The sequence below is a fragment of the Zonotrichia albicollis genome, chromosome 25, assembly GCF_047830755.1.
Source record: "Zonotrichia albicollis isolate bZonAlb1 chromosome 25, bZonAlb1.hap1, whole genome shotgun sequence".
NCBI lineage: Eukaryota > Metazoa > Chordata > Aves > Passeriformes > Passerellidae > Zonotrichia > Zonotrichia albicollis.
Genome location: NC_133843.1, coordinates 6,598,514 through 6,622,392, shown reverse-complemented (window position 1 = coordinate 6,622,392; position 23,879 = coordinate 6,598,514). Strand labels below are relative to the sequence as shown.

Genomic DNA, 23,879 nt, shown 5'->3' with positions numbered 1-23,879 from the left:
GTGGGAGTGGGAGTGGGAATGGGAATGAGAATGGGAGCGGGAGCGGGAACGGGAATTGGAACGAGTACGGGAGTGGGAGTGGGAATGGGAATGAGAATGGGAGCGGGAGCGGGAACGGGAATTGGAACGAGTACGGGAGCGGGAGTGGGAGTGGGAATGGGGAAAGGGAATAGGAATAGGAATAGGAATAGGAATAGGAATAGGAATAGGAATAGGAATAGGAATAGGAATAGGAATAGGAATGGAAATGGGAACGGGAATGGGAATGGGAAGGGGAACGGGAACGGGAAGGGAACGGGAGTGGGCATGGGAACAGGAACAGGAATGGGAGCAGGAACGGGAACTGGAACTGGAATGGGAACGGGAACAGGAACAGGAACGGGAGCAGGAACGGGAACTGGAACTGGAGCTGGAATGGGAATGGGAATGGGAACGGGAATAGGAATAGGAATAGGAATAGGAATAGGAATAGGAATAGGAATAGGAATGCAAATGGGAAGACGAAGAGGAAGAGAAATAGGAATGGGAGTGGGAATGGAAATAGGAATAGGAATAGGTATTGGATGCAGGAAGAAGAATAGGAACAGGAATAGGAAGAGGGATAGGTGCAGGAATAGGATGTAGGAATAGGAATTGGAATAGGAACAGGAAGGAATAAGAATAGGAATTGGATACAGGAATAGGAACAGGGACAGGAATAGGAATAGGAATAGGAATAGGAATAGGAATAGGAATAGGAATAGGAATTTGATGCAGGAAGAAAGCCACAGCCTCGGCTGTGATTCAGGGGATGAGTGGAACAAGGATCAGATGAGGGGCAGCTGCTCTCCTGTCCCTCTTTGGGGTCACAAACCCCTCTGTGCCTCTGCCCCCACCTCACACGTGGAGCTCAGGGATGAGGAGGATGGGCAGACGTTGGCGAGGCCCTTCATGGAATCATGGAATGAGTCATGGAATGAGTCATGGAATGAATAACAGAATGAATCCCGGGGTGGTTTGGCTTGGAGGGACCTCAAAGCCCCTCCTGTGCCACCCTTGCCATGGCAGGGACACCTTCCACTGTCCCAGGCTGCTCCCAGCCCCATCCAGCCTGGCCTTGGGCACTGCCAGGGATCCAGGGGCAGCCCCAGCTGCTCTGGGAATGCTGTGCCAGTCCCTGCCCACCCTCCCAGGGAGGAATTTCTGCCAGATATCTCATCTGAGCTGTTCCTCTTTTAATTTAGAGCCATTCCCTGTGTCCTGTCCCTCCATGCCTCATAAACAACCCCTGCTCTGAGCTGGCCCTGCTGCACTGGAGCCATTTTTAATCCAAAACTCAATTCTTGGCTTAAAAACTCAATCAAGACAGCAGAGAGCCCCTGAGGTGGGGGAAGCTTCCCTGCTGGACGTGCCCATGTGGGTTTATCTTTGTGTGGAACTATTATTTTAAATTTTTTTGCACAAGATCTTGGCTGAGCGATGTTTGCAGATCCCAAGGGGCGGTGGAAGATCAGCCCTGATATCCAGAAAATCAGGTGGTGGGAAGGAGGCGCCCGTGCCAGGCAGCAGGAATGAGCAAGGCAGCAGGAATGTGCCTCAGAGAGCAGCTGCTGCACAGCCCTGGCAGGAGCCTCCTCACCCAGGGAGATCCCAGCTTGGGACAGGGAAAAAGGGCATTTTAAAATTAATTAATGGGTTTTTGTCGGTTTTTTTGGTTATCCTTCTTCCCTTCGTTCTCCCAGATCCTTGGGAAATGTTTGTGCTCTCCCTGGTGCTTTGGGGCTCTTCCCTTCCTCCTCATCATCCTTCATGCTCCATCCCATGGTGTTCCCTAAACTCTGCTCTCCCTCAAAATCCCATTTTTTCCATTATTTACCACAGGAACACCCATTTTCTATCCCCTGCTCAACAGCTTGTGCCCACCTACACAATCAGGGTTAAAACGTGCAAAACAAAACGGGGGGAATTCACGCATTCCAACCCCGGGTGGCTTCATTCCCTTAATGAGCCACTTTCCCAGGCTCCAAACATCCCTGATCCTACACGGCCACCAAATCCACACTTCTGAACTCCCTGGGCCAAGATCAAAGTCAAACCAGCCTAAGTTGTGGAGGATTTCCTTCTCCAGTCTCCACAGCCAAGTCTAGAGGGATGACGGCTCCAGGAAAATCCAGGATTTCCCAGGAGGAAGCCGCAGGGAGGTGACAGCACCTGCCACAGTACAGGAAGTCCTGGATAATTTTTTGGGAAAAATCCTTAACGAGAAGTAAGGGACACCCCCATTCCCAGGTGGGGAAAACCCAAAACCCCAAAACATCAGAGGGGAAAACCACAAAACTCTAAGGCAGTTCCTGGGTGAGCACATCCTTGTCCTGACACCTCCAGGAAAACCCAGTCCAGTTTCATTTGGAAAAGGCCATTTTCCTTTGGAAAAGCTCATTTTAATTTGGAAATATTAATTTTGCATTGGAAAACCCCATTTTCCCTTGGAAAGGCTCATTTTCCTTTGGAAAACTCAATTTTGCTTTGGAAAAGCTAATTTTCCTTCAGAAAAGCTCATTTTGATTTGGAAATGTTAATTTTCCTTTGGAAATGCTCATTTTACATTGGAAAAGCCCATTTTCCTTTGGAAGACCCCATTTTCCTTTGGAAATGCTCATTTTCCTTTGGAAAACTCCATTTTCCTTTGGAAATGTTCATTTTCCTTTGGAAAACTCTGTTTTCATTTGGAAATGTTCATTTTGCATTGGAAAAGCCCATTTTTCTTTGGAAAAGCCCATTTTTCTTTGGAAAAGCCCATTTTCCTTTGGAAAAGCCCTTTTTCCTTTGGAAAAGCTAATTTTCCTTAGGAAATGTTCATTTTCCTTTGGAAAACTCATTCCAGGAGCGTTTCTCCATCAGGAGAGAGCCTGGAGAGCCTTTCCCTGCTCCCACAGTGCCCAGGATTCCTGCTGGGAGCATGGACTGTGGGGGTCCCCATCTCACTGCTGTGACCCTCCCAGACCCCAATTCCCAATCCCTAATCCTCAATCCCTGCCCCTTCCCGAGGGATCCCATTATCCCCAATCCTGATCCCGGTGCTGTTTGCCCACGCCGCTGACCCAGCTTTATGTGGGACACATCAGGGGCTCTGTGTGTCGCTCCCACCAGGGCCATTCATCGTGTCCATGTCAGAATTCCCGGCTCCAAACCCTCCCTTCCCGCTCCTCCCATCTCCTGCTCTCCCTCCCCCCCAGCCCTTGTTGTGCTCCCCGGAGATCCAAGGAGGGGGGAAAAGAAAAAAATCCCCCAAACTTGTCTGAAAATTCACACGCGGAACTTGCAAACGTCGCGGAATCCGATCTGCGTCGCGGGGCCAGGCTGGGAAATGTGGGATTGCTCCAGCAGGGAATAACACCCCCCTGAGCCTCCTAGGGATGGCCTCCAAGAGAAAATGCCAAACTTTTGCTGCCAGTCCCAACGGGGATGCAAACCCTGCAGCTGGTACCGCTGCAGGGGCCAAATCCAGAGGGCCTCCCCGAATCCGTGGGAATGCACAGGAGTTGGACACGACCCCAGAGGCAGAGCTGGGTTTGACCTCGGCTCCCACCTTGGAGCTGCCTCATTCCCAGCTCCTCTCCAAGGGGACGTGATGCCTAAAAATCATTTTCCCCATGATTTGTATCTCTGTGGGGCACCATCCCAGAGTTACATAGCTCCTGGTGGTTTTCCTACATTTCCCCAAGATTTTAGGACAATGATTAACCTCCTGACGCATCCGTAAAACTGCCGAGCCATATTTCCAAGGAGAACATTTTGTTTTCCAACCACAATCTGAGAAGAAAATGGGGCCAAGAAGCCCTTGGGGCTGACATGGGGTGAACTCCTGGGACAAGTGAACACCCTATTGTACCAGTCAGAAATCCTAATTAATCACCCTTATCAAATTGCAGGAATCCCATGACTGGGTGTGTCCCTGCCCAGCTGGAAGCCTCCAGTACAAATCTGCTTTAATTTGATTGCTTGAACCCCGCTCAAGGAAAGGTTTTGCTCTGTTAAGACGAGGCAGAGAAGGAACAGCCACGTTCTGGGTGGGGAGAGTGGGATTAGGCTGGGCTGTGCAGGGTTAGGCCAGGAAGGGTGAGGTTAGACCAGGGAGAGTGGGATTAGGCTGGGCTGCGCAGGGTTAGGCCAAGAAGAGCAGGGTTAGGCTGGGCTGTGCAGGGTTAGGCCAAGGAGAGTGGGGTTAGCTGAGCTGTGTGGGGTTAGGCCAGGGAGAGCAGGATTAGGCTGGGCTGCACAGGGTTAGGCCAGGAAGAGCGAGGTTAGACCAGGGAGAGTGGGGTTAGGCCAGGGAGATGTGGTTAGGCTGGGCTGTGCGGGGTTAGGCCAGGGAGAGCAGGGTTAGGGTGGATTGAGCAGGATTAGGCCAGGGAGAGCAGGGTTAGGCCAGGGAGAGCAGGGTTAGGGTGAGTTGAGCAGGATTAGGCCAGGGAGAGTGGGGTTAGGCCAGGGAGAGCAAGGTTAGGGTGAGTTGAGCAGGATTAGGCCAGGAAGAGTGGGGTTAGGCTGGGGTGAGCAGGGTTAGGCCAGGGAGAGCAGGATTAGGCTGGGCTGCACAGGGTTAGGCCAGGAAGAATGAGGTTAGACCAGGGAGTGTGGGGTTAGGCCAGGGAGAGTGCAGTTAGGCTGGGGTGAGCAGGGTTAGGCTGGGGTGAGCAGGGTTAGGCTGGGGATTGCAGGATTAGGTTGGGGTACACACGGTTAGGCTGGGGAGACTGAGGTTAGGCTGGAGAGCGTGGGGTTAGGCTGGGATGTACACATTAGGCTGGGGAGCCTGAGATTAGGCTGAGATGCATGGGGTTAGGCCAGGCTGTGTGGGGTTAGGCAGAGGGGCCCAGGGTTAGGCCTGGGAGCATGGGGTTAGGCTGGGCTGTGTAGGGTTAGGCTAGGGAGACTGGGGTTAGGTCAGGATGCATGGGGTTAGGCTGGGCTCTGCAGGGTTAGGCTGAGGTGCACAAGGTTAGGCCAGGGAGTACAGAATTAGGGTGAGGTGCCCAGGGTTAGGCTGGGGAGAGTGGGGTTAGGTTGGGGAGTGCGGGGTCAGGCTGGAGTGCACAGGGTTAGGCTGGGTGGCACAGGGTAAACCAGAATATGCAGGATTAAGCCAGGAGTGCACAGAGTTACTCCAGGGAACACGCGGGCTTAGACCTTAGACCCTAAGACCAGGCCGCGCGGTTAGGCCGGGCCTTACCTGCACGCGGGCCTCGGTGAGCTTGGTGCGCTGGGCCAGCTCCTCACGGGTGTAGATGTCGGGGTAGTGGGTCCTCTCGAAGGCCTTCTCCAGCTCCTCCAGCTGCTCCGCCGTGAACGTGGTGCGGCTGCGGCGCTGCTTCCGCTTCAGCGGCAGGTCCGGCTCCGACTCCACGTCCGAGCCCTCGTCCAGGCGGTTCCCTGAGGAGAGGGGGAAAACGGACATCAGGAGAGGGGGCTCAGTCCCACAGGGAAAAATATTGTGTTTATCTGAGTAATAAATCATTCTTAGCCCCAAACCGGTCCCGTTCCTTCATTAATAGCAGCAATAATAATCTAATTTAGGATAGAAAGGCCTCGAAATCCATCCAGTGCCATCCCTGCCGTGGGCACGGACACTTCCCACCATCCCAGGTATCTCTGGGAAATCCATTCCAGGGAGAAATTTCTTCCCAATATCTAAGAAAAGGAGTCCCTCAATGCCACAGCCATGGCAATCCTGGAATCCCAGTCCCTCAATTCTACATCCATGGGAATCCTGGAATCCCAGTCCCTGTTTCCACAGCCATGGGAATCCTGGAATCCCAGTTCCTCAATTCCTCAGCCATGGGAATCCTGGAACACCACAGCTATGGGAATTCTGGAATCCCAGTCCCTCAATGCCACAGCCATGGGAACCCTGGAATCCCAGTCCCTCAATGCCACAGCCACGGGAATCCTGGAATCCCAGTTCCTCAATTCCACAGCCATGACAAACCTGGAATCCCAGTCCCTCAATTCTACATCCATGGGAATCCTGGAATCTCAGTTTCTGCCCCCACAGCCATGACAATCCTGGAATCCCAGTCCCTGTTTCCACAGCCATGGGAATCCTGGAATCCCAGTCCCTCAATCCCGCAGCCATGGGAACCCTGGAATCCCAGTCCCTCAATGCCACAGCCATGGAAATCCTGGAATCCCAGTCCCTGTCTCCACAGCCATGGGAATCCTGGAACCCCACAGCTATGGGAGTTCTGGAATCCCAGTCCCTGTCTCCACAGCCATGACAATCCTGGAATCCCAGTCCCTCAATCCTGCAGCCATGGGAACCCTGGAATCCCAGTCCCTGTCTCCACAGCCATGGGAATCCTGGAACCCCACAGCCATGGGAACCCTGGAATCCCAGTCCCTGTCTCCACAGCCATGGGAATCCTGGAATCCCAGTTCCTCAATTCCACAGCCATGGGAATCCTGGAATCCCAGTTCCTCAATTCCACAGCCATGGGAATCCTGGAATCCCAGACCCTCAATTCCACAGCCATGACAAACCTGGAATCCCAGTACCTCAATTCCACAGCCATGACAAACCTGGAATCCCAGACTGGTTTGGGCTGGGAGGGACCCTACATCCCATCCCATTCCACCCCTATAGGAACACCTTCCACTATCCCAGGTTGTTCCAAGCCCTGTCCAGCCTGGCCTTGGACACTCCCAGGGATGAGGAATTTCCAGTTTCTCTGTCCCATGGACAGAACATCCACTCCTTTTATGCTGTTTATGAAATTTACTACCTTAATTTTCCCCCACATTGCAAAGAAAACCTTGGGAAATCAAAACTTCTCACGGGAAAAGGGGAACCCATAGTCCCTGATTCAAACTGTTACAGAGAAAAGAACTGTCAGTGTTTGGCTTATTTCAAGGAATTTCCACTTTTCCCTGGAAATTCCTCTTTCAGAGTTGCCCATTTTGCCCCGAAAAAGGCAAGAACTGAAATGCTGTCAAAAAATTCTGTGCTGCCCAATTTCCTCCTGTGTTTTATCAAGGATTGGCTTGAAGATTTCAGTTTTTAAACCTGAGGAAGGAAAAGAAAGAGGAACAACTGGGGGTTTTTACAGATGGGAAAAACCCTTCCAGCTCAGCTTTCCTGGAATTTGGGCTGTCCACAGGAGACAACTCAGCTCTTCAGCTCCCAAATTTCTTACGGAATTCAGGCACCATCCAGTCCTTCCCCAATGTTTTATCAGTCACTTATTCCTCCACCTAGACCTTTCCCTTTCCCTTCTCCCTCTCTTGATCCCAGCACCAGGCACTCCTGAGGCTCTGGTGAACCCAGCTGGAATAAATAAACCCAGTTTTGCCCCATTTTTGGCTGGAGATCAAGCAGAAAGCCCCCCATGGATATGCCCCAGGTCCTCAGCAGCTGTTGGAGGAGCTGAAACTCCAATGTTGTCTCTCCTGGAGCAATCCCGAGCTCCAGAGATGTTCCATGTGGGGGTTATGGGTTCCCTGTGGGGTGCAGATGTTGATTTTGGAGGGTCTCAGCCCAGCCACTGTCACAGACATCTTTTATGGAAAATCCTTTCCTTAGGATTTTTCCTCCTGAGAAGCTGAGAAGCCTCAGGAACAAAATGTAAACATTGATTATCTGCTGCTGTGGAATGCAACAAGTAAATCTTTGATTAACCCATGTTAGATGTTTGTAATTAATGGCCAATCACAGCCCAGCTGGCTCGGACAGAAAGCCGAGCCACAAACCTTTGTTATCATTCTTTCTTCTTCTACTCTTAGCCAGCCTTCTGATGAAATCCTTTCTTCTATTCTTTTAGTATAGTTTTAATATAATATATATCATAAAATAATAAATTAAGCCTTCTGAAACATGGAGTCAGATCCTCATCTCTTCCCTCATCCTCAGACCCCTGTGAACACCGTCACAAGCCACAAAATGTGCCCCCAGTCCATGGAAGCAAAGAAGGGACAATGTGACACAGGAAACCTCCGAGCTGGGGACAGCTCTGGCCCTGCCACCTCTTCCTTCTTTCCCAGTAAAACAGAGGATTCACTGCATTAATTGATTTTTTTCCCTTCCCGAGCCTGGCTGTTGTTTTCCACAGGAACCACCCAGCCTCGCTGAGAGCCAGAACCAAATCGTGCTCACAGCAAAGTCCCTTTTTCTTCCAGGCGAACCTTTGCTAATTTAGGATTAAAGCAGGGCTTACATAAGCTCTGCTTGACCGTAAAGTTCCCTGAAGTCTCTAACCGTGTTTTCCAGCCTGGTTTTTTCCCCCTTTTTTGTTCGGCTCCTATATTATCATCACCCAAAAATCTGCTTTTCTTCTTGGCAGCGCTGGGAGCTGCAGCTGTGGCTGCCGACAGCTGCTGGGGGGGGTTTGGGAGGCTCAGATCCCCCCGGGGCCGCCTCGTTTGTACTGAGATCACCACAAAAAGCCTCTGCATTCCTGACAAAATTCCTTTTATGTCCCGGGGCTTGTGGGACCTCGGAGAAGGTGCTGGATGCAGGGGAGCTCTGCTCCAGGGGTTGTTTTTGGAGGAAAAAACATCCCTTGGAGAGGTTTTCCCTCCTTTCCCTCCATCCCATTAAATGCCTTAAACATGTTCAGCTTTTAGATCCAACCCCTTCAACTTCTGAATTTCTTCCCCCAAAATCAGTGAGAAATTCCCTGATGGCTTCAGAGGGGCAGAAACTGTCCCATGTTTTAAAAATACTAAAGAAAAAATCCTAAAAAATTCCAAGTTCTCCCACACGTTGAATTTGTGGCCAGAATTTGTTTCTAAACGAGATTTTTGGGATTTGGCCACTTCTAGGGAAGCTCTGGGGTCTCCAGGAGAAGGAACATCTGTGCTTGAGGACAGCAGGGCTGCACATCTGGGCCCCAGATGATGCGGGGCAGGTAGGAGCCCACACATCTGGGCCTTGGAGGAGCAAAGGCACATCTGGAAAGCTCCAGCACATTCCCTGAAGCTCCTCCGTGGAGCTGCTCCATCCTGAAGGAGCTTGGCTGCTCCTCCCATCCCACTCCTGGGATCCAGAGCTCCCAGGGGCAGCAAAAACCACCCGGGAAAGGATCTGGGCCAAATTCCACCTGGGAAGGGAAACCTCATTGTTGCCACATTTCTCTTCATAGAGAAAAGCAAGGCACAATTCTTCCCAAGAATATTTCTGGGTTCCACGTTGTCTGAACCTCAGAAAAAGGAAAAATAATTCTTATTTACTGCTCCTGTGTCTGTTCACAAGTGGAATTGTGTACAAACATTGTGGAAGACTGTTTACCTGAAGGGAATTGATCAATTACCTGAAGGGAATTGATAACTGGATTCTGGTGTGAATATTTTGATTCACTGATCAATTGAATCCAGGTGTGTGTGAGTTGGGACTGTTGGCTGAGAGTCGTGAGATTCAGAGCAGGGCGTGCAGAGTTGAGTTCTTGGCAGATTCAGTTTACATGTAATGTAATATAGTGTAATATAATATAGAATAATATTGTGTAATAAAGTTATTAATTAGCCTTCTGACAAGATGGAGTCCTCCTTGTCATTTCCTCCTTTGTCAGGAGCAAAAATATCCACTGTCCCCACCCAGCTCTTGCTAAAGGATCCCTGATTTGTCCATGAGGTTTTGGGAGAGGATTGTCACCCTCTGTCCCCACTGTGGGCTGATTCTGGGGTGAAAAGGGCTGAGATAACCGATACCAAGATCAGGATCAGCCTCTCCATCCATTCCCGAGCTTCCCAACGTCTCCTGCCAGACGCTATCCCCATTTTCCAGCCGTGCCAGAGCCAGCAGGAGCCACCCCCCACCCCAGTGACCCCGGGGGCCGGGAAGGGCTGGGAACAGCAGCCACAGCTCCCGGTGCCAAGTGCCCGGCTCCAAGAGCCCGACCTCAAAGCTGGAACCGAGGAAAACTCCCAGGGAATGGCTGGGAACAGCTGCTCCCAGCCCGAGCAGCTGCTGCTGTCAGGCAGGGATGTGGGGAAGGACAGGGAATGTTTTCCAGCTGGGATGGGCTCCCGGCACATCCAGCACGCCCCACGAGCAGCTCCCTCAGCTCCCAGCCCCACAGGTCGCTCCCATTCCCAACCAGCTGCAATATCCAGGACAATCCATTCCCACGTTCTCCCCAAAGCTCCTGTATTGTATTTGCAGGGAATGCAAATACAAGATACAAAATAATACAAAATAATACAAAATAATACAATATACCAAAAAATACAAAACCATTCCTGCCATGACGAAGGCAGGAATGGTGCATCTAACTCCATGTTCTCAGAAAGCTAATTCATTCATTATTCATATTCTCAGAAAGGTAATTTATTACTTTATAATGCTATATTATATTAAAGAATTCTACAGTAACCATACTAACTAAAGAATACAGAAAGGATATATATATATATATATATATATATATATAAAGATAATAATGAAAACTCGTGACTCTTTCCAGAGTCCTCACACGGCTTGACACTCATTGACCAAAGAGTGAAAACAGCTCACACCAGAATCCAATGAAACAGGAATATTTCACTGGATTCAGAATCCAATGGAACAATCACCTGTGGGTAAACAATCTCCAAACACATTCCACATGAGCAAAACAGAGGAGAAGCAAATGAGATAAAAATTGTTTTCCTATTCTCTGAGGCTTCTCAGCTTCCCAGGAGAAAAATCCTGGGCGAAGGAATTTTTTCAGATTCTCTTTTGGATTCTCCAAAGCTGTGGAGAATCCCAAGCTGAGGATTCACCCCAAACTCAAACCCTTCATTTTTCCCAACCCATCCCTGTGTGAGCAGTGGCTGACAGCAGCAGGAGCAGAGGGACACCCAAATTTTCCACCCAAATTTTTCACCCAAATTTTTCACCCAAATTTTTCATCCAAATTTCCAGAGATTTTTGCTTCAGGAATGCCCTGGTGGTGTTTTAGCCTTGCTCAGCCTGCAAAGGGGAAGGTGCAGAAATTTCCAGCAGCTCCTCCCTGGGTGGGAAGGATGAAGGATGGGAAGCAGCGGGCTGGCCGGCAGCGGCTCCACCGGGAACCCATCCCGGGAAAGATTGACGGGAAAATCAGAGCTGGGAGTGAGAGGAGGGGAAAACATCCCAGGACAAGGCAGGGAACACAGAAAACTGAAGGGAAAAGGGAAAACAAAAGGGAAACTGAAGAGGAAAGGGAAAACAAGGGAAAGGGGGAAACTGAAAAGGGAAAACTGAAGAGAAAAGGGAAAACAAAAGGGAAACTGAAGAGAAGAGGGAAAACTGAAGGGAAAAGGGAAAACTGAAGAGAAGAGGGAAAACTGAAGAGAGAAGGGAAAACTGAAGAGAAGAGGGAAAACTGAAGAGAGAAGGGAAAACTGAAGAGAAGAGGGAAAACTGAAGAGAAAAGGGAAAACAAAAGGGAAAACTGAAGGGAAAAGGGAAAACTGAGGGGAAAGGGAAAACTGAAAAGGGAAAACTGAAGGGAAAAGGGAAAACTGAAGAGAAGAGGGAAAACAAAAGTGAAAACTGAAGAGAAAAGGGAAAACAAGGGAAAGGGGGAAACTGAAAAGGAAAAACTGAAGAGAAAAAGGAAAAGTTAAAAGAAAAGGAAAAACTGGAGGGAAAAGAGAGAACTGAAAAGGGAAATCTGAAAAGGGAAAACTGAAGACAAAAGGGAAAACAAAGGAGAAAACCAAAGGGAAAAGGGAAAACCAGAAGAGAAGGGAAAGCCAGGAGAGAAGAGAAAACTGAAGGGAAAAGGGAAAGTCAGGAGAGAAGGGAATGCCAGGAGAGAAGCATGTGGGTTACAGGAGTCAAGCTCATCCCACTGTATTTGGGTTTTTTAGGAACAATTCCATTGTTTTTTCATCTGTTTTTCAGAGTAGCTGCTCTGCAGCTCAGAATGAAAAGCCCAAACTGCCCAAATCTCTTTGCTTTTCGAAAGAAATGGTAATTTCAGGAATAAAAAGGCAGAGGCTTCATCCTGGGATGCAGTGGGAAGCTCTTCCCGCTGCTCCGAGGGGGATATTCCAATGTCTGGACAATTTTTGGGAGCCAAGGGGAGCAGTGGCCCTGTGGAGGGGCCTGCTGAGGGTTTGTGTGGGGCACTGCCGAGTCCTGCACCTTCAGGAAGGGCTGGGAACGGGAATAAATCCCCTTGGAGCAGCCGGGGAAAGACGACAAAGGGAAGCCTGGCCTTGTCCCGGGGCTCATTCAGCGTGAGGAAATGTGGGAATTACAGCCCCAAACTCCATTCCTGAGCAAAGCCTGGGTTCAAATTGGGGAGGAACGAGCAGGAGCCCTTTGGAGGGGTTTGGAAGGGGCAGGAGAAGGCTGGAACTGCATGAGGGCACCAGGAAAAGCCGTCTGCAGTCGGCGCTGGCCGTGTCCCCGTCCCCATTCCAGTCTCCTCCGCCTCCCTCCTCTCCAGCCGCAGCTCCTGGGCTCCTCTTGGCCCAGCCGGAGTTAAATTAATCAACAGGATTAGGAGCAGCCGGCCCCAGCGAGGCCCTCCAGGCTCAGCCTGAGCCCGGGATGCTCCACAAGGAGCCGCAGCCGGTGCGGGGAGCGGGATGGCAGAGCCGGGCGTGGGGGCGCATTCATTACGGGGATGGGGCGAGGGGAGCGGGGGCTGCTCGCCAGCCCCGGCCCTGCCCTCCCCTCCCTGTCCCTGCCAGCTGTGCTGCCCTAAAAATGAGCTGGGAGAGGTGGGGAGGGAGCAGGATTGGGATTGGAGAGGGAGCGGCACTGGGGACAAAATGGGATTGGGGAGGGAATGGGATTGGGGATGAAATGGGATTGGGGACAAAATGGGATTGGGGAGGGAATGGGATTGGAAACAAAATGGGATTGGGGACAAAATGGGATTGGGGACAGAGTGGGATTGGGGAGGGAATGGGATTGGGAACAAAATGGGATTGGGGACAGAGTGGGATTGGGGACAAAATTGGATTGGGGACAAAATGGGATTGGGGAGGGAATGGGATTGGGAACAAAATGGGATTGGGGACAGAGTGGGATTGGGGACAAAATGGGATTGGGGACAAAATGGGATTGGGAACAAAATGGGATTGGGGACAGAGTGGGATTGGGGACAGAGTGGGATTGGGAACAAAATGGGATTGGGGACAGAGTGGGATTGGGAACAAAATGGGATTGGGAACAAAATGGGATTGGGGACACAGTGGGACTGGGGATGAAGTGGGACTGGGGATAGAGCAGGATTGGGGAGGTGACAGGATTGGGGATAAAATGGTACAGGGGAGGGAGTAGGATTGGGGACAGAGTGGCATTGGGGATGAAGTGGCATTGAAGATGGAGTGGGATTAGGGATGGAGTGGGATTGGGGTTGGCAGGGCTGTGGCTGCACCTCTTGTGCTTCACTTAGCTGCAGCAAATTCCCCTGCCACAGAGGGATTTAGGTGGGATATTGGGAAGGAATTCTTGGCTGTGAGGGTGGGCAGGCCCTGGCACAGGGTGCACAGAGCAGCTGTGGCTGCCCCTGGATCCCTGGAAGTGTCCAAGGCCAGGCTGGGCAGGGCTGGGAGCAGCCTGGGATGGTGGAAGGAGTCACTGCCATGGCAGGAGGATGGAGCTGGATCCATTTTAAGCTAGTCCCAAACCAACACAAGTCAAGCCAACCCAAGTTAAGCCAAGCCAAGCCAGACCAACCTAGCCCAACTCAATTCAACTCAACTCAACCCGACTCAACCCAGCCCAGTCCAACTCAACTCAACTCAATTCAACTCAACTCAACTCAACTCAACCAAACCCAACTCAACCCAACGCAGCCCAACCCAATGCAACCCAACCCAACTCAACCCAAGCCAATCCAACTCAACTCAACACAACCCAACCCAACGCGACACAACCTAACCCAACCCAGCCCATCCCATCCCATGATTACAGCCAAGATCCTACACTGGGCCTCGCCTGTGGGGCAGGAAGGAGGAATCTTTGGGATTCAGGCATGCAGGGATCCCTGGATCCACCATCCCAAGCTGTGCCTGTGGGGCTGGAGAGGTGGGAGGGCACAGCCCGAGCTTCCTGCTCCCCAGGAGGGCACGGATCGAGCCAGGATCAGTGGGCATTGAGATTTATCCTCTCCTGAGCTGGGCCTGCCACCAGCAGCTCCAGAAGCTGGAATTGGAGCTCTCCCAGCCTTCCCAGCTTCTCTTTCCAGGGCAGGAGCAAACCAACCCCATCCAGGTGCAAACGGGGCCTCGAGGAGCCCGAAAAGGTGGCGCAGAATTGTCCTGCTGTGATTTTGTTGTCCCCAGCACTGTTATTATAATATCAGCTTTTCACAAATATTAAAACAGATTTCATTTGTCTAGTGTTCAAGTGACTTTTTTATAAAGATATACTTTTTATTTCTGTTGTTAATTAAGCTTAATGAAAAAGCTGATACTTGAAAATACCTGCTTAGATAAGATTACATCCAATAAAGATATAAAAATATTCCAGACAGAATTTTCCTTTGGTTAAAGGTTCAATTTGGGATCCACAGGGATCTGATCCCGGATGGGATCCCAGAGGCTCCCTGTGGGGACAGTGGGATGCACAGGGCTGATCTGATCCCATACCAGATCCCAGAGGATCCCTGTGAGAACGGTGGGATCCATGGGGCTAATCTGATCCCAAATGGGATCCCAGAGGATCTCTGTGGAACAGCAGGGTCCATGGGGGTGATTGGATCCCAGGTGGGAATCCAGAGGTCCATGTGGGAATAGTGGGATCCACAGGGCTGATCTGATCCCAGAGAATCCCTGTGGGAACAGCGGGATCCATGGGGCTGATCTGATCCCAGAGAATCCCTGTGGGAACAGCGGGATCCATGGGGGTGATTGGATCCCAGGTGTGATCCCAGAGGCTCCCTGTGGGAATAGTGGGATCCACAGGGCTGATCTGATCCCAGAGAATCCCTATGGGAACAGCGGGATCCATGAGGCTGATCTGATCCCAGATGAGATCCCAGAGAACAGTGTGATCCACAGGCTGATCCTGAGGCTCTGCCCCACTGCCCTGTCCCCACACCCATCACAAACCCCAAAACTTTCCTCTCCTTCCAGAGGGGAACAAACCCGACCCATCCCGACCGTTCGGCGGCAGCCCAGGAGGGAGGGAGGGAGGGAGGGAGGGCAGACAGGGAGCCACGTCCTTTGTGAATGCCCTGGCCACAAACAGATGGAATATCCATCAACTCCAGCCCTCTTTTCTTCGCTTTCAACTTTTTCCTGCTCCTCGCCTCCCTGCCCCCTCCGCCCCTCGCCCTCGCTCTCGGGGCTTTTGTTCGGCCTTTTCAAGCGGCCCGAGGTGATGGGGCCGGCCCCGAGTCCCGGCACATCTGTGGGCTCCATAAAAGGCCCCTCTGGCACTTCAATATTCATGGCCTCGTGCCTGTGGCAGGCGCAGGATCCAGCCCGGACAGAGAGAGGTGTTATAGATATCATATTTTATAATGTAATACATATTATACAATAGATATTTAATTTTATATATATATATATTATATATATATATATTTTATATATATATATATACATATAATTCTATTATTTATATATTCTATAAATATATATCATTATTATATTATATTATATTATATTATATTATATTATATTATATTATATTATATTATATTATATTATTTATATAGCATAAATAAAATTTATATTATATATAATTATAATGTATAATTATATAAAAAATACTATATTGTTTATATGTAGTATTTATGGTTCTATTATTTCTATAATATGAAATTATATAATATATTCTTTCTAATTCTATTGTTTATATAATGATATAAATTTATATTATATTTTATAATATATGATAATATATTAATATATATTATTATATGTGTATGAATATATTATACATTATAATATGTGAATGCATTAGATCATATGATATTCTTGGCTTTTTGAAATATTAAAGTCAATTTTATATGCATAGTGTTAAAGTAACTTTGTTATAAAGAATATGGTTTTTGTTTCTGTTGTCAATTAAGCTTAAACATAGTAGTAAAATAGTGTTTTGTGTTTAAATATTGTGTTTATATTGTGTTTTATACATATTCATGTTTAAATGCCTGCTTGGATGGGACAACATCCAATGAACACAAGAGGAAGGCACCTGTACAGATCTGCCAGCTATCAACACTCACCATCTAAAAACAGTGAGGACCAAGACCCAAAACCAGGAGATGATAAAAAATTGCTAAAAAATGACTAAAACCACAACCAAGGAATACCCATGCTCTAAAAACCTGACCCAAGGAGGAGCCAGGCTAAACTGTTCTTAAAACATATAAACTGGTTTAGAGAAAAAGTTGACTCTGCATAAATGTCCATGAAAATACAACAGACTGATGTAATAGAAAAATTATTTAAAGAGTATCCCTGAAGATAACAGTGCAGCCGTAATAAGCTTTGCTCTGTGGTGCTTGTCTCCTGTTGTCCTTTATTAAACTTTTTACACTTTCACAGGAGAGTGAACGTGGTTTTCAGAGAGGGAAGAAGAGCAATGCTTCAGGATTTAACTTTTCTATTTTTCAGCCCTTGCACTGCCTCAGTGTAGAGCTCCAAACCCCACAGCCTGTTCTCTCAGCTGATGCTCTCCTGTTTTATTCAGACACAACAATTCCTCTGGGCCTGAAACTCAAGGACACCCTCCAGCCTGAGGGCCCAAAAGTAAAAACAAAATTAGTTGGGGGGCAGCAAACTTGGGGTAAATGACTTCATCACCTGCAGCTGTAATTGGAGCATTAACCCCTGATATGCAAATGGCGATAAAAATCTATAATTTTCTAAAAAACTCGTGCCCATTGTCCATTTTGGGTGTAGACCTGGAGGCTTCTGACTGCCCAGGATGTATCTGGGTTTACAGGGATCGGATCTGATCTGATCCTGGATAATCCCTGTATTTACAGAGATCCAATCCCAGAGAATCCCTGAATTTACAGGGATGTGATCCCGGAGAATCCCTGGATTTACAGGGATATTCCATCACAGGGAATCCCTGGATTTACAGGGATCTGATCCCGGAGGATCCTTGGATTTACAGGGAAGGGCAGCAGAGATGGGAGATCTCATCCTGAATAACCCCGGGATTTACAGGGATCTAATCACAAAGAATCCCTGGATTTACAAGGACCTGATCCCAGAGAATCTCTGAATTTACAGGGATGTGATCCCAGATAACCCCTGGATTTACAGGGATGTGATATCAGAGAATCCCTGGATTTACATGGTAAAGCAGCAGAGATGGGAGATCTGATCCTGAATAACCCCGGGATTTACAGAGATCCCATCCCAGATAACCCCTGGATTTACAGGGATCTGATCCTGGAGAATCCCTGGACTTACAGGGTAGGGCACCAGGGATGGGAGAACTGATTCCAGATAACCCTTGGATTTTCAGATATCCCATCCCAGACAATCCCTGGATTTACAGGGATCCCATCCCAGAGAATTCCTGGATTTACAGGGATCTGATCCTAGGGAATTCCTGGATTTACAGGAATCCAATCTCAGACAATCCCTGGATTTACAGGTATGCCATCCCAGACAATCCCTGGATTTTCAGGTATGCCATCCCAGACAATCCCTAGATTTACAGGGATCTGATCCCAGACAATTTCTGGATTTACAGAGATCTGATCTCAGACAATCCCTGGATTTATAGGGATCTGATCCTGGATAACTGCTGGATTTACAGGGATCTGATTAGAGGGAATTCCTGGATTTACAGAGATCTGATCTCAGACAATCCCTGGATTTACAGGGATCTGATCCTGGATAACAGCTGGATTTACCAGGATCTGATCCCAGCCCTGATCCCGGCCTGCAGGAGACACTGCCAGGCCCCAGGGACCGGCATGGCTGTGGCACCGGGGGGTTGGGACATTGGTGGGAAGGACCAGAGGGGACATTCCCTGTCCATGTTTGTCCCCACGGCTCCTCTGGGCCCTGGGGCAGCTCCGAGGGCTGGGCCTGGCTGCTCCTCCTCATCCTCAGCCCCAGTTTGGGGCTGGGATTCACCCAATCCATGCCACTGCTGACAGGGACAGGGACAGGGACAGCGACAGGGACAGGGACAGGGACAGGGACAGGGACAGGGACAGGGACACCCTGGAGATGCTCACCTCCAGTCTGGGGCTGGGATCCATCAATCAGTGCCACTCCTGGCAGGAACAGGGACAGGGAAAGGGACAGGAACAGGGACACCAGGAATGCTCAGCTCTTTGGGGCTGGGATCCACCCAATCTGTGCCACTCCTGGCAGGGACAGGGACAGGGAAAGGGACAGGGACAGGGACAGGGACACCCTGGAGATGCTCACCTCCAGTCTGGGGCTGGGATCCATCAATCAGTGCCACTCCTGGCAGGAACAGGGACAGGGAAAGGGACAGGGACAGGAACAAGGACACCCTGGGAATTCTCAGCTCCAGTTTGGGGCTAGGATCCACCCAATCTGTGCCACTCCTGGGCAGGGACAGGGACAGGGACAGGAACACCCTGGAGATGCTCACCTCCAGTCTGGGGCTGGGATCCATCAGTCAGTGCCACTCCTGGCAGGAACAGGGAAAGGGACAGGGACAGGAACAGGGACACCAGGAATGCTCAGCTCTTTGGGGCTGGGATTCACCCAATCTGTGCCACTCCTGGCAGGGACAGGGACAGGGAAAGGGACAGGGACAGGAACAAGGACACCCTGGGAATTCTCAGCTCCAGTTTGGGGCTGGGATTCACCCAATCTGTGCCACTCCTGGGCAGGGACAGGGTCACCGTGGAGATGCTCAGTTCAGTTTGGGGCTGGGTTTCACCCAATCCATGCCACTCCTGGACTGGGATTTGGCTCCAGCCAGGGACAGGGACACCCTGGAGATGCCCAGCTCACTGGGATCCATCAATTTCGTGCCACTCCTGACAGGGACAGGGGACAGGGACAGGGTAACGCTGGGGGTGCTCAACTCCCTGGGATCCCACCCTGAGCTCCAGCCTGTTGGATCCCTGATATCTGAGAATTTCAGACTCTCTGTGCTGACCCCCAAAGGAACACTGCATGTAACCTTGACCCATACAGAAAACTTCCAAAATGAAATACTAAAACAAAGATTATTAGTGTACGATTTAAATAAAAGTGTATGATATCACATAATAGAAAACTTAGAGTTTAAGGTTATAGAATATAGTAATATATATAAAACAAGATAGAAGTTTTAAGGCAGAAACTAGTCCTTTTTTTTCACCTTCTTCTTCATAAGTTTGAGTAATATTGTGTAATTAGATTTTAAAAAATCTACATTACAAGGCACAAGTTACTAAGTTAAAAGTAAAAAATTTAAGCACCATTTGTTATTGAAACAATTTATCCTTAAAAAGCCTTATAAAGAGAAAGATACAGCTCCACTTTTAGTTTGTTAAAGTACTGTCAAACTCACAGTTTCTGAGCCTGTAACACAGATAAAAACTGATAAACACCTTAATCCAAACAAGAAACACTGAATCACACATTTCATCCCAACTCCAACACAAAAGAAGAGGAAAACTCAGAACCAGCCCTGCTTGTTTTCCATGTTTTCCCAGATCCCAGTGCCAGGGACAGATCCCTAATCCAGGGACAGATCCTGGTCCCAGGCACAAATCCCAGTGCCAGGGACCGATCCCAATTCCAGGGAAAGATCCCAGTGCCAGGAACAGATCCCTGATCCAGAGAGAGATCCCATTGCCAGAGAGAGATCCCAGTGCCATGAACAAATCCCAATGCCAGGGACAGATCCTGGTGGCCCCGAGCCACCTCTTCCCTTCCCTCTCCTCATGCTCCAGCTGGGAAATCAGGGATGCAGCAAAACTCACAGAGGATTTTTGGAAAATCTCATTTTTTTTATCCCCCATCCGCTCACTGTGTCCCTGTGAGCTTTGATTTGGGTATTAATTTTACCTACTACTAATGTTCTATACACTTTCTAGATATTTATATATTTATAAATAGATTTTTATACAGAAATAGATTTTTATATAGAAATGTATCTATAGGTGGATATTCACCCCCTCCTGCCTCGCCACAAACTCCACTTTCCCTCCCGCGTTTCTCCCACCTCCTCTCTCTTTCTCTCCACGTTTTCCCCCCTCCCCTGCCCGCTTTTCCCCCCAAAAATCGCTCCCAGCTCTCCATTGATGTCAGGAAGCCCCGGGACGCCCCGGGATGCGCCGGCAGCGGGGCTGTGACATTCGCCCGCGATTGAACCCCCGCGCCCGGCCCTGCCGCGGCCGCCAGAAGAAAGAGAAGAAAGGGAAACGCAGGGAGGAGAGAATGCGAGTGACAGAAAGAAGGATTGAATGAAGGAGCGCGAAGAAAGGAAGATATCCCTGCGCCGCGCTCCTTTATCAGCGCTGTCATCTGGAGCAGGGCCCTGCCCGCATTGTCTCACCTTGGGCAGAACAAAAAAAGGGATTTTTTTTTTTTTTTGTGTGCAGATTCCTTTAGAGCTGCCAGGACCCGCACCTTAGGGGGTCGCGGGAGGCTGAATGTGCAGCTGACAGCCCCGAGCGGCCCCGGGTGATATCAATAAACCCCGACACCCGGCTCTTCAGCACTGCTCATGTGGAAGGTACGGCCTGAATATTAAAACCCCCGGGAAGGAGCCCGGGATGCCGCGGGGGGAGGGAGGGAACGAGGGAGGGAGGGAGGCCCGGAGGGGTCGGGCCGGGGGATGCGGCGGCGCCGGCCCGGGCAGGGCAGCGGAACGAGGGGAGGGATGGAGCGGCTCCCACCGCGCTCCCCGAGCTGCTCGAGGCCACCAGCCGGTGCCTCAGGGTTTAATTTTTATATTTTCTGTGTATTTGTGACCCTGCAGTTCTTTAGTGCGGAACTCCAAACCCCACACGCAGTGCCAGCTGCTCTTCTCACGTTTGGGGCAGGCGCAGCAATTCCTCTCCAGGCTTGGCAGTCAAAGACACCTCACTGCCTCAGGATTTCATATATTCCTTTAATATCTTTTTTATTATTTGTATTTAGAATTTGTAATTGGTAATATAACCCTGCAGTTCTTTAGTGTACAACTCCAAACCCCACACGCAGTGCCAGCTGCTGTTCTCCCGTTTGGGGCAGACACAGCAATTCCTCTCCAGGCCTGGCACCCAAGGGTGTGACGGTGTCACAGGGGTTCGAGGATGAGGGAAGAGATGAGGATCTGACTCCATGTTTCAGAAGGCTGATTTATTATTTTATTATATATTACATTAAAACTATACCAAAAGAAAAGAAGAAAGGATTTCATCAGAAGGCTGGCTAAGAATAGCAAAAGAAAGAATGATAACAAAGGTTTCTGTCTTGGACAGAGAGTCTGAGCAAGCTGACTGTGATTGGCCATTAATTAGAAACAACCACATGAGACCAATCACAGATGCACCTGTTGCATTCCACAGCAGCAGATAACCATTGTTTGCATTTTGTTCCTGAGGCCTCTCAGCTTCTCAGGAGAAAAAATCCTAAGGAAAGGATTTTTCATAAAAGATGTCTGTGATACAAGGACACCTCACTGCTTCAGGCCCCCAGAGATTCAACAAAAGGGAGTTGGGGGAGCAAACTTGGGGTAAATGACTTTATTAGCTGAAGCTGTAATTGGAGGATTAACCCCCAATATGCAAATGGACCAAAGTTATAAAAGTGTGAAAACCTGTGATTGACCTGTGATCCATTTTTGGGTGTAGCCCCTGCCTGGGATGTACCTGAGGACCCTTCAATAAATAAATACACCTGCTTTTTATTCCCTTCATTTTGTCTGGCTCTGTTTTTAGGCAGCCCCAAAAGGCATCACAGCCAGGGCAGAAGGAATAAAGGATGGGGTGGCAGCTTCTCCCACAGCTGCTGGAATTGGGATTCTCCTCCAGGAGCCCAACAACAACCTTGGAATCACATCCTGCTCCCATGGAACCACTCCCACCCTGCTCTGCCCAAAAATCATCTCGGTCAGGTGATGAAAAATCAGATTTTTTCTCCAAAAATGGGTATCCATCCATGGAAAAGACCAGGTTGCCTCATGGGATGGAGCTCCCCTTCCTCCTGGGATGGAGTTCCCATTCCTCATGGATGGATCTCCCATTCCTCATGGGATGGATCTCCCATTCCTCATGGGATGGAGTTCCCATTGCTCATGGCTGGATCTCCCATTCCTTATGGGATGGAACTCGCATTCCTCATGGGATGGAGCTCATATTCCTTATGGGATGGAGTTCCCATTCCTCATGGGATGGAGTTCCCATTCCTCATGGGATGGATCTCCCATTCCTCATGGGATGGATCTCCCATTCCTCATGGGATGGAGTTCCCATTGCTCATGGATGGATCTCCCATTCCTCATGGGATGGAGCTCCCATTCCTCCTGGGATGGAGCTCCCATTCCTCCTGGGATGGAGTTCCCATTCCTTATAAGATGGAACTCACATTTCTTATAGGGCGGAGCTCCCATTCCTCATGGGATGGAGCTCCCAGCCCCAGGTGGGGACAGAGCCCAGCTGTGCCAGCTCCCAGGCTGGGGACAAGGCAGGAATCCCAAATTCCTCCTCCTCGGGGGTTCCTGAGGTCCAGCAGGGAATTCCCAGCCACCACAACCAAGTGCTTGTGCACGGAGCGGGTGCAGCACCACCAGGAAAGAACCTGGGATTTTTCCTGGCTTTTGGCACAAAATATTCCCTTCCCAGCTTGGATCCTGCAGGAACAACAGCAGGAGGGGCCCATCCATGGGAACCCTGAGCCTCCTCTCACACCAGGGCCAGCCCTGCAGCCCCATTTCTGCAGGAAATTGCCCCAATTTATCCCTCGAGGTCTCGAACATCAATTCCACAAAAGGACAGGGGGACAAATCCCACCCTGGGCTGTCCTGGGTGAGGGGAGGACACAGCTGTTCCCAAGGCCACCATCCAGGAGGAGTTTCCAGGACACAGGACAGAGCTGTTACCAAGGCCATCAGCCAGGAGGAGTTTCTCGGGACACAGGACACAGATGTCCCCAAGGCCACCAGCCACTAGGAGCTTGCAGGACACAGGACATGGATGTCCCCAAGGCCACCAGCCAGCAGGAGTTTCCAAGGACACAGGAATGGATGTCCCCAAGGCCATCGTCCAGGAGTTTCCAGGACACAGATGTCCTCAAGGCCACTACCCAAGAGGAAAGTCCCAAGGAGTTTTCCAGGACACAGGACATGGATGTCCCCATGGCAGGAGCTCCCAAGGAGTTTCCCAGGACACGGGACATGCCTGTCCCCAAGGCCACCACCCAAGAGGAAATTCTAAGGAGTTTTCCAGGACATGGGACATGGATGTCCCCAAGGCTGGGGATCCCAAGGAGTTTCCCAGGACACAGATGTCCCCAAGGCCACCAGCCAGGAGGAAACTCCCAAGGACACAGAGCATGGATGTCCCCAAGGCCATCAGCCAGGAGGAAATTCCCAAAGAGTTTCCCAGGGCAGAGGACATGGATGTCTCCAAGGCCACCAGCCAGTTGGAAACTCCCAAGGAGTTTTCCAGGACAGAGGACATGGATGTCCCCATGGCAGGAGCTCCCAAGGAGTTTCACAAGACAGAGGACACAGATGTCCCCAGGGCCACCCCCAGCAGGAGTTTCCAAGGACACAAGATACAGATGTCCCCAAGGCCACCAGCCAGGAGGAAACTCCCAAGGAGTTTTCCAGAACAGAGGACACAGATGTCCCCAAGGCCACCCCCAGGAGGAGTTTCCAAGGACACAGATGTCCCCAAGGCCATCAAACAGGAGAAAATTCCAAAAGAGTTTCCCAGGACAGAGGACATGGATGTCCCCAAGGCCACCCCAGGAGGAATCTCCCAAGGAGTTTTCTAGGACACGGGACATGGATGCCCCCAAGGCTGGAGCTCCCAAGGGGTTTCCCA

At 50.0% G+C, this 23,879-nt stretch overlaps 1 protein-coding gene across 4 annotated transcripts in view; it reads right to left on the bottom strand.

Annotated features, from left to right (window-relative positions):
* PAX7 (paired box 7) overlaps nt 1-23,879 on the bottom strand; it is a 153,459-nt gene that overhangs the window by 86,414 nt on the left and 43,166 nt on the right. For all 4 annotated transcript variants that reach the window (XM_074558561.1, XM_074558563.1, XM_074558564.1 and 1 more), the window contains exon 6: nt 5,213-5,412. In XM_074558561.1, the coding sequence (XP_074414662.1) occupies nt 5,213-5,412 (200 nt within the window). The remainder of the gene's footprint in view (nt 1-5,212; nt 5,413-23,879) is intronic.